Here is an 11,765-nt window from a genome sequence, read left to right as displayed (position 1 = left end):
ATTGCTAAGAAAATTACTCTTTCTTAATTAATTTTCTGATCAATATGATCAATTTCATGTTCAGTCATGAAGAATAATTATTGAACTTAGTACATAGTTTTGGATAAAAAATAAGAAATTAAAATTATTAAGAAAATTATTATTTCATTATACTAATAAAAATTAAATATATAATAATTTTCTTAATTAATTTACGATCAATTTTATGTTTAACCATGGAGAATAATTATTGAATTTAGTATACGGCTTTAGAAAAAAAGGAAACGGAAATTACTAAGGAAATTATTCTTTCATTATATAAATAAAAAATATAAATTAAGAATTTATATAATGATAACTTAAGATAAATAGAAATAATTATGGGCATAATAACATATAAGCACATGAATTAAAATAATGTATTAAATGCATTATTGAATTCAATATAAATAAAAATTAAATATATACTCCTTCCGTCCACGAAAGAATTTCCTATTTTTCCTTTTTGGGACGTCCAAAAAAAAACTTCCTACTTATTTTTGGACTATACCCCACCACTCTCAATACTAATTAAAACAACTTTTTCACTATTCTCAATACACTCAACAACTTTTTATCCACTTTCAATACACTCAACAAACTTTTTTCTTAAAACCCGTGTCACCCTCTCCTATGAAGTTCCACTACAAAAAATACGCGATTTAGCGGCGGGAAATAGCGACGGCGGAGAGGCCGTCCTGAGTTCGAATCCCAAAGGTAGCAAAAATTTATTTTTCATAATTCATACCTTTGTACAGCGAATTCATACGTGTTCTACATAATATTAAAACACAATAATTAAATGACAAATTAATATTCACCGACGGTGATCCACGCCATCGGTAATCACCGACGGCGGTCGCCGTCGATAAGTGTGTTATATCTAAACCGTCTATTTTGTCGTCAGTAAATAGTCGGTAATTACCGAGGGTCGGCGTGTCCTCGATAATTTTTCTCGGTATTTGCCCCTTTTTTTGTAGTGTAACACATTTAACATTATATTATAGGGTTAATAAAAGTTTTCACTATGAACAACACAAACCAATTTTTCATTTGACCTGATATTAAGGAAGTGACTGATTTTATTCAAAGGTTAATAACTAGATTTACACTTTATAGTGATTTTCTATCTTAGTTTAAATATTACTCCCTCCGTCCACGAAATAAAGGCCTACATGCCAAAACACGGGTTTTAAGAAAAAGTGTATTTTTATTAGTTGAGTGGAGAAAGGGTCCTACAAAATGTATTGTTTATTGATTGAGTGGAGAAAGGGACCCACAAAGTGTATTATTTATTAGTTGAGTGGAGAAAAAGTGTATTGATTATTGGGACCCACCAATTAAAATATGAATAAAAACTTACCAAAAATAGGTAGGCCTTGTTTTTGTGGACATCCCAAAAAGGCAAGTAGGCCTTTATTTCGTGGACGGAGGGAGTACTATCTTACATTTTGGTGATTTTAAAATTTTTAAATGGCCTTAACATTTTGTTGACTATGATATTTCTAGCGGTGTTCAAGATTTGAAAAATGACAAGTGGTTCAATACTTCTTTAGTGAGAACCACTAAAGACATCATAAACTCAAATGAGATAAAAATAATATTAATATCCATGCTTTTTTAAGGTCATATTAATATCCATATTAAGGTGTTTCGATCATAATAGTATTACAATACAAGTATTTATCTTACTATTTCTCTCTCAATTTATTGGTTGACACCTATGTAAAGGTAAAGTAATAGATTTTTACCTCACAAAATCATGATACTACGAAACCTGCATAAATAAAAGAGGCTATAAAAGTGTTTTAAAGGAAAGTAAAGTCGGATATCATTGCAAAAGGTGCAATAAGCCAATTTAACTACCATTATAAATTATAAGGTTTTCCTATTACTCCCTCCGTCCACAAAATTAATGGGTACCCATTTATGGACGGCACGCGTTTTAAAAAATATATTAATGTAGTGTGAATAGAATAAGGGTCCCATTTTTTGAGAGTATTAATTTAAGGGTTGTGTGAATTACACTTGTTAAAAGGGAAAATAGGTACTCATTTCGTGGACGGACGAAAAAGAAAATATGATTACTCATTTCGTGGACGGAGGGAGTATTATTTTTTCTAAGTTAAAGCGTAATACTATTATATGCATTTAATGACTATTTATTTTATATCTCATTATTAAATTTTTGATAAAGATAAATGAATTATACTTTCAGTTCTTTCTTATTTTACAATATCCAAATCATACTGATCTATTGTCTTTTTTGAATTATTATTTTAGATATTACATGAAGGTGCTTGTGGAAGATGACACTGCATAGGCGTTTTTACATTGTTCCGAGGACTGTGTGCTTTAATTACTGAAAAAAATTGCTACTCAATTATTAGAATAGATGGATTGGAGAGTGAGGCGGCAATGCATTCTCTAAAAAAAAGATCACTTAATCATTCAAATTTTAAATTTTAATCATTTTTAATTTTATTTTTAAAAAGACCACTTAATCTAAAATTTAAATTTTAAATTTGAAAAAGATATATTTAAATTTGAATTTGAAATTTAGATATTGTCTATCGTCATTTATATGTTGATGCTCAAGCACGCACCTTTTGAAATTGCATGTCACATTTTGTGAAAACAAATTATCTTTACTTTTTAATGTGATAAACAACGTTTGACTCACATGTACATGCCTAGTAGACCCTTAATGTTTATATCTAAATTTATTTTATAAAAAATAAGCAAGCACTTCTTAGTATACTTTTTTAGTTGTTTGTCCGTATAAAAATATTATTAAATTTTAAAATATATTTATCTTCTTTTTGTTTCTTGCAAAAAATAGATGTCGAAAAAGCAACGAAAAAACCACTTTATAATATATATATATATATATATATATATATAGGGGGCGGTTATTCAATAAACCACCCTTATTTTAAGAATTACGAACCAGCAAAAATGCATGAATTTTATGTATAACACGCATGAATAAACTGTATAAAAGCATGAATTGCGAAAAATAATTTTTTGCTACCTTTGGGATTCGAACTCAGGACCATGAATTTATCCAACAAGGTGATGAATCAACCGTAGATCTTGATGATCTAAAGGCTGAAAATGGTTCCTAATTTATATTTTAAGAAGCGTTCTTATTTTAGCATTCCCATATATATATATATATATATATATATAGGGTTGCGCTAAAATAAAACCCAAACTTAGCTTATAAAATAAGACCAAATATGGATCTTTGATTTTATTGATTTGGACGGCTAGATTTAATTCACGCAGGATTAGTGATGAGGCTAAGATGGTAATTACATTATTATAGTAAATCTCGCCCCTCCTTAATTTAAGGATCACGTTATGCAGTTATTAATATTCCATATCTAATTCATACATAAAACTGACATGACAAATAATTCATACATAAACATAAAAAAAATTCATACATAAATAAAAAATAATTCATGCAACAAATATAGGGTGAGGTTAAAACAATTCATACATAAACATGACATGACAAATAATTCATACATAAACCTAAAACAATTCATATAATCTCCCCCCCCCCCTCCTAATTTAGGGATCACGTTCAGATTTTCTCATGTTTGTTAATAGAGCAAAAAAAAATCAAAAAAAATTCATCCACTTACAATGAAAAATGCATACATTTTATAAAGTAAGTGCAGTATTCGTTAACGATTTTTTTCTTTGTTATTGGATTCGTTAACAATTCATACATAAATAAAAAATAATTCATGCAATAGATATAGTTTTAATTCATTTATTGCATGAATTAGTTTCAGCTTATGTACGTTTTGGGATAAACTAATTACATGAATTGTTTTGGATTGCCATATTACATACTATCATAATATTATATCTACGAATTTTTGCACTTATCACATGAACAACTTTATCAAGTAAGCATGAATATTATTATATATGCAGGATTACAATATCACCTACGATCATGATAATACATGGATAAATTTTTTGCACCTATTCTATGAACAACTTTATCAATTACGTACGAATATAAACAAATCAATTCTTCTAGCTCCCTTTGGAAAGCCTAGTACCCGTTGAATGTCGTCCTCGGTCACTGGAAGAGACTGCCCATTAGGTAAAATAACATCGCAGTGCCTGATATCGAACGCATCCCAACCCAGTAGCTAAGTCGATCCGGTAGATCTTGGATGGTCAGATCTAGAACATCTTCGAATCCCAGCTTGCCAACTGAATGGTGCTAGAGGTTGTTCATCTCTGCAATTCCTTTTACAACAGCACATGGTGTGGTCCGGGTAAACAATGAGACGTAATCCTTCTCGGGCTTTGATTACTTGTTGCTTGTAGTTAATTAACCAACACTTCCTTTATCTTATCGTGACGTGTTTTCTTCATAACTTTGCATATCTCATTAAAATATATTAACAGTAAAATCATAATGAAAGAATTCTGTATGTAATAAAAAAACATTCACGTACATACCAATTAAGATGGCGCATCAAGATGGTGACACGTGGCAAGGATTCCAAGGCAAAATCTGGAGGGGTAAAATTGGAATGTAATTTTCGGATTTAATAATTAAAAAAATATATTTTTTTTTTAGATTTTCTCAAAATAGATATATTTTAGATGCATATAGTTTCATACAAAGATGCATAAAGTTTTCACATGAAATGCATAACTTTGAACAGAAAAATACATTTAATTTTTTCAATTTTGGTATTTTCACCACCCCACCCCATACCACCCCCCAATCCAGCCCACACCACCCCCCAACCCTCCCCATTACCACCCCCCAAAAATAGGCATGTTTGACATGCATATAAAATCAAACAAAAATGCATAAAGTTTTCACATAAAAATGCATTAAATTATACAAAAAATACATTTCATTTTAATAAATCTGGTAGTTTCGCCACCCCACCCCTGCCCCTGCCCCCCCCCCCCACCCCACCCCCCCCCCCCCCCCAAAAAAAAAAAATTTTTTTTTTCAAAAACTGATTTTCTGATTGCTGGCCCACCCCCACCCCCCACCCACCCCCCACCCAAATTTTTTTTTTTTTTTTTTATTTTTTTCAAAACTGATTTTCAAAAAAAAAAATTTGGGGGTGGGGTGGGTGGGGGGTCAGTGGTCAGAAAATCAGTTTTTCAGAAAATAAAAAAAAAAAAAAATTGTGGGGGGGGGTGGGTGGGTGGGTGGGGGGGTAGGGGTGGGTCAGTGGTCAGAAAATCAGTTTTTAAAAAAAAAAAAAAAAAAAATTGGAGGGGTGGGGGGTAGGGGGGTGGGTGGGGGGTAGGGGGTGGGTGGGGTGGGGTTCTGGGGTGGGGTGGGGTTCAGGGGTGTGGGGGGTGGGGTTGGGGTGGGGTGAAATCTTATGCATTTTTATATGAAACTTTATGCATTTTTATATGAAAGTTCATGCATTCTCGTATGAAACTTTATGCATCTAAAATATACCTATTTTGAGAAAATCTAATTTTTTTTTTTTCGAAAATTATATTCCAATTTTACCCCTCTCCAGATTTTGCCTTGAAATGTCTTGCCACGTGTCACCATCTTGATGCGCCACATGTCATAAATGTGTGGTCTAGATTTGGATCTACGGATCTATTATAAGCATAGGGATCCACCGGAACCCAACCCTATATATATATATATATATATATATATTTATTATAGTCTGAAATGTAATGTAAACTTATTTTTTAAGTAATAAATTTCAATTATCATGGCATTTATTTTAATTAAATGTGTTAATATTATCACTTTATAATATTTAAGAATTTGTTAATATATCAAAACTTTAAAATAACTAGGTCAAAAGATACTCGTCGAATTTCGACGGGTTATCCACTACTAGGGGTAACAACGTTCCCCCAATTACAATTTATCTGTCAAGTTTAAGAATTAAATTATTTTAATTATTTCAAGACCTATATACATGGCATTGGAAAATCACTTTAATCTAGTATCTACAAATAAAAGAGCTAAAATAATAATATTTATAGCAAATTGTAATTATTTTAATGCTAGTATATTATTTCTATACGAGAATTTGAAATATGTTTAACCACATTTATAAATTAAATTCTTTTTTTGAGAGAATACAAATTAAATTATTGTATTTGAAAGTAAATTATGATTTAAAGCAACATGAATTTAGTTCTATGTTATTATACCAAAACAGCCCATTATTATTCTCGTTCAAGTTTATCACATTTTCAAGAAAATGTGATTTGTAATATTCTGATATTCTTCAAATGGTTCGTTTCTTCTCATCACCCGTAATATTATGTCATTTTTCAGTGCCACCATAATGGGTGATTAATTAAGTGGCTCATATTTGATTCCCATTAAAATAATGGACGTGATTAATTGAAAATTAATTACCATGCGTTAAGGTTAATTTGGGAAAAATAAATTTTCCTTAATCAATGTGCAAAAGTGTATAGAACACAAATTAATGTTTCAACAAACACAAGACACTCCATTTCTTGTTACACATAGACACAAGAATAACAGAAGATGAGTAAAGTAAACTTGATCAGTTTATTGAGTAAATATGTTGATGTGTTGCGGTAGATTCCCAGTGTTCAGATTGCGGCATCCACGGATTCGGAGATGTTTGAGCTTCGGCATTCCACCTTCTTCTATGATGACGCTCTTCAGTTCATGCAAAACTCGAAGGACCAGGGCTTCGAGGCTGGGGAACCCGTCGCACAAAACTAGCATCGTTTCACCCAAGTAAACTTTATACTGTATCTTGAGAAATAAAAGCTTTGGAAGCTTACCCAGCTCTGCCATCGGATCATCATGTAGCTGGGAACTCGTCAATGTGAGGTGAGAAAGATTTGGAGGGAACATAGTCGCAGTTGGACATTTGGACATCTTACCATACAGTTTAAGTTTGGTGAGATTGGCGAGCTGCGGCACAACTAATGCTATGTCAGTAGCATATCCATACGACCATTCTAAGTGAAGTATGACAAGATTCTGCATCTTCTCCAATGACGCTCTCGCTTTGATCAACTCTTCACGCTTTATCCGTCCTTCTCTTAACTGTATGCCTAATTCACGAAGATGGCAACTACTCGTTAGAGTTGACTTCATCCAATCCTTGTGACTTATTCCTCTCAAACACTCAATATTTTTATTCCACATGTTTTTATTTGTCGGTCCACGGCCAATAGCTCCGCTGATGAAGTAACGTAGCTTGTCCATTTTCAATGAAACAAGTCTTGGAAAATATACCCAGCACAGTTTCATGTCAACAACCTCGAGGTTTCTAAGATGATCAAACCAGCATGGGAGTTTTATGCAGGCTTCAAAACATGCGTATATTCTCAAGCACTTCAATCCAATCAATAACCGAAAAGAGTTGGGAAATCTTTTGAAGGCAGTGGCTTCAATCTCGACTGTCTTAAGGAGTTGATAGCCCTTCCAGTAATGAGGTGGAGTGGTTATAAATCTATAATCATCATGGACGTTAAGTAGGAAAAGAGAGCGTACATGCTTATTTTGATTCGACGAGGAAGTCTCAAGATTTTTGGCATAGACAACACGATGGCGAGGCTTATTGGATGATTCTGATGACATCCCTCCGTCCCCCTTTACTATCTCCAAACCTATTTCCTCCTTTGCTTTTCTTAAGCAAACGTCACGGACAAGATCATGGATGTGACAACTTATGACTTGATCATTGACGTGTAGATCTTGAATTCTAACCATGCTTCGATTGATCAGCTCATTTAAATAACCTCTTCCTATCTCATCAATACTTCTACTTCCTTCCTGTTGGATCAAGCCTTGTGCATCCCATAGCTTTACTAGCCTTTTTGTTGGGATAGTAAAGTCTTCTTTGAAAAAGGCTAGGCACAAGAAGCATGATTTTAGTTGGGGAGACAAGTTCTGATAACTCAACTCCAAAATTGTTGATACGCCGCTTTCGGTCCTTCCCAAATAAGAGTTTAATTGGGTAAGAACTTGTTCCCATCCATTCTTGGTTTGTGTTTGCCTGAGTAAGCCTCCTACCACACTGATAGCTAATGGTAGACCATCGCATTTTTGCAAGATTTGTGTGCCCACACTCTCGAATTCGTCTGGACATTTGCCAATTGTGCTGCCAATGAATGCCTTCTTCAACAACAATTCCCAACTTTTTTTGGAGTCTAAGAGACTCATTTTGTGGACGTATTGATCATACTTTGCAATAATCTTGTTGCGGGTGGTAACCAACAATCTACTCGCTTTATCTGTCCATCAGAGTAACGACTGATTAATTCAAAAAAACTCAACAATAATATTTCGAAATGCTACTATTTTTATATTTTTATCTATATGGCTATAGTTTTTATAACTATTATATATTTTTTGCTAAAATAGGGTGTTGCCTCAAAAGAGTGTCCAAATGGCAACTACAGTGAACATTATATATATTCAATCATTTTCATATCATTGTGAAAGTAGATTTAGGCAATAATCTATGAAGTATAGGTTAGTGGGGCAATTGCCCCTTCTATTTTTATTTTTTTAGTATATGTATATATATATAATTATAAAAATATGTATATTTTTGCCCCACCAAAAATTTGAGCAAAAAGGGGCAATCATGTGTGATTGGCAAATAGACTTAACAAAATTTGATTTCTTTTTTTTTTGGTCATATACCTTACGGAGAGAGAAGATACAAATAAATAAATAAAAGATGTATAGGAAAGAGAAATTGTGGTTATCTTTTTCCACAAGTTTCATTTTATCAAAAGAAAATATGAAACGGTATTCTCTTATTATAAATTACCGTATTTTCACTCTAGGTTATGTTCTGTCTCTGTCTGTCTTCTACTGTAATGAAAACGGAAAAAAAATATATATATATTCATCAACAAGTTGAGAATTCTTTCATCTTCACAATCGATTTTTCAACTTGAGGATTACAAGGTATACAAAATCAACTACTTTAAATATTTTTTTTTTTTTGTTATTACATAGTATTGTTAAATTTTTTAATTAATTTGTCATCAAATAGGAGTGGACAGATTTATTATCAGACATCAAATATGAATGAAGAGGCAAGTCAAAGAGAAAAAGCTCCTCAAGAACAAGTTCCCGCCATTCAATAGTGGAAAGAGCTTTTTATGCCATGAAGATTGTTAAAAGCCAACTTCGAAATCGAATGGGTGATCGTTGGATGAATGATTGTTTAGCTACTTATATTGAGAAAGAAATTTTTGAGACAATTGACAATGAGATGATATTACGTCGCTTTCAGAATATGAGTAATCGTAGGGAATTATTGTAAAAATATTTTAGTATTATATAATTTTTGTAAAAATTATTTAATTTTTTTTATCATGTTTTGCCCACCGTCTTTAGGGGCCTGGCTCTGCCCCTGGTGAGGATAGGTTCTACCCAACCCAGATAGCCCAACCAGATCGAGTCCGGCCTGCCCCCACCGCCTTTTCTGTAACCTCGACCAACGTAAATGATACTACTCACAACAAATGATAGTTTTATTAACAACAAAAATGACACTTTTATCAATAATAAATGAAATCAAGCACATAAAATACGACATTTATTTGGACCATCATTTGGGCTTTTTCTCCAAAATATTTTACCCTAAGGATAATTATAAAACCATACCAATTGGCGCTTGTTAGCTAGCAAAAATAAAATTAAATGTTAAAATAATTACATCACCTTAATTGGATTGAATAAATTGTTTAAAAAAAATTGAATTGAATAAACCATAATTAATTATCACAAAATTAAAGCATACAAATTGAAAGTGGAGAAGAAATATCCAATAAAATAAGATTTAAAACAAATTAAAATAGGATAAATGGTATAGTTTACCTTGTTGATCTGGGAAAGCAGTGATGAGAGATTCCAAATGTTCCTTCTCCCAAACATCATCCAGAACTATCAAATATGATTTTCCCTCCAATTTCTTATAAAGCATTTCTTGAAGCTTTTGTAGGAGATATAGCTTGTCCTTGGTTGACTCCTCCAATTCACGCACCTTTTGTTTGTCAGAGTCCGACAGCTCGAAGATAAGCTGCTTGATCGTCTCGTGTGGTGTAAATTCACTCGACACCACAACCCAACCACGGTGATCAAATGGACCATAAACGACGTCGGGGTGGTTGTATATTTCCCGGGCAAGTGTGGATTTCCCGATCCCACCCATGCCCTCTAACACCGCAATGGAAAGCCCTTTCTTCTCCTCACACAAAATCGATTCTTGCAGCAGCTTTTCCACATCATCTTTAACGCCCACAAGGTGTTCGTCTTTTTGCCAAGGGCACAACCGCCGCCGCAATTCAACTTCCCATCTCGATGCCGACTCGGCCGCCTCTCCGAGATCCTTGATCCCGTACCTCTCGCGGCTTTTGTCAATGGCATCAAGCCTAGCTCGGATCGACTCAATCTCATCCCCAATTCTGTCGAGGTGGTACATACGCTTCGGCGAGCTTGTACATCTTTTGAAGAGCCCCCAATTCTTGGCACTCTCAACATTGAGAAGGAAGATCTCGATGGTATCTTGGGCATCTTGAGCTAACTCTCTAATCTCCGAGATCCAATTGCGCACGCTCTCGTCTTCAAATTGCTTTTTGTTGGCGTCTTTGAGAAAGGATTGCATCCTCTTCAGCTCCTCTCTCAGCAAATCCACCTTTCCCTCGACGCCTCGCAGGAATTTAACCTTCTGGATGAGCTGATCGCCCAGTAGTTCGACCAAAGATGAGATCGCCGCCTCCGCTGCCATAATGATAACTGCTAAATTTTGATCAAATTAAATTAGGTGTTGGCTTAAGCAATAAATCATTGTTGGATCTCAGCTCCAAGAATCAACAATCAACGCAGCGGCAGCAACACACTCAAGAAAACCAGCTACCAAATCAGCTCACAACACTCTTGATGAGCAATGAAAGAAATTCAAGAAACGTTTTATTCACAGATCAACAAAGTGCAGATACAATACAATGAGAATAATAGGCAGAAATCATAGAAGCAATCGCAAGCTCTATCTCACTTTCCTCTCCAATTCTTCTCTCTCTCCTCGTGTTGTAAACTGATAATGAAAAACTATTTCAACTAACTGCAAAGAATTAGCTTATATATCAATCAAATGGACTCAATCTCAGCCCTTCAATCCGAAGAAGATAAGAGTAGAGTTCCTTCCCTTTTCCCGGAAAGGAAAGGGTTAATAGTGCTTTATGTCCCGAACTTTCAATGTTTTTCATAAAATGTCTCGAACTTTCATTTACTCCTAAAAAAACCATGTACTTTCAACGTTTTCCATAAAATATCCAGAACATTCGTTTTCTTCTAAAAAACCATGAATTTTCAGTGTTTTATATATAATGTCTCAAACTTTCGTCATATTCCATAAAATGTCATGTTATACAAAATCTAGTAGCCGAAAAATGACTCATTTCGTCGGAGAAGTCTCAAATTATCATGCAAGTGGTAAGAGTCCCGATATTTTATGAAAAACGTTGAAAGTTTAAAGTTTATTAACAGAAAATGAAAGTTCGAAAATTTTTATAAAGAACCTGAAAATTCGGAACATAAAATACTATTAACCCATAAATAATTTGGAATCGTTCAAAACATAAAACACTATTGTTTGCTTTGGTGATGGATGTGTAAAAGTGTATGTCGGAGATAAGGCACATCTTTATGCACATGGTGCTGCACTAATTGGCCACAAGAAAATGTTAAAAAGATACTC

The 11,765-nt window shown here is 33.6% G+C and overlaps 1 protein-coding gene across 1 annotated transcript; it reads right to left on the bottom strand.

The window, feature by feature from the left end:
• Nucleotides 1–6,437: 6,437 nt before the first annotated feature.
• On the bottom strand, nucleotides 6,438–11,203 carry LOC131017510 (disease resistance protein RPP8-like). The gene is made up of 2 exons (XM_057946266.1): nucleotides 9,887–11,203; nucleotides 6,438–8,283 (listed from the first exon to the last, which is right to left on the bottom strand). Exons 1-2 carry the CDS (start codon nucleotides 10,794–10,796, stop codon nucleotides 6,581–6,583), a joined length of 2,613 nt encoding a protein of 870 aa, XP_057802249.1. The 5' UTR covers nucleotides 10,797–11,203; the 3' UTR covers nucleotides 6,438–6,580.
• Nucleotides 11,204–11,765: the final 562 nt, after the last annotated feature.

The sequence above is a fragment of the Salvia miltiorrhiza genome, chromosome 3 (assembly GCF_028751815.1).
Source record: "Salvia miltiorrhiza cultivar Shanhuang (shh) chromosome 3, IMPLAD_Smil_shh, whole genome shotgun sequence".
NCBI classification, from domain to species: Eukaryota; Viridiplantae; Streptophyta; class Magnoliopsida; order Lamiales; family Lamiaceae; genus Salvia; species Salvia miltiorrhiza.
The sequence above is the reverse complement of the archived record's forward strand: the minus strand, read 5'-3'. Positions and strand labels throughout refer to the sequence as shown.

Bases quoted from the DNA above. Each gene is read 5' to 3' on its own strand.
- LOC131017510 (XM_057946266.1), bottom strand. From the start codon at position 10,796: ATGGCAGCGGAGGCGGCGATCTCATCTTTGGTCGAACTACTGGGCGAT. The intron at 8,284-9,886 runs GTAAACTATACC...TCTGATGGACAG, and splicing joins TGCTTTCCCAGATCAACAAG to ATAAAGCGAGTAGATTGTTG.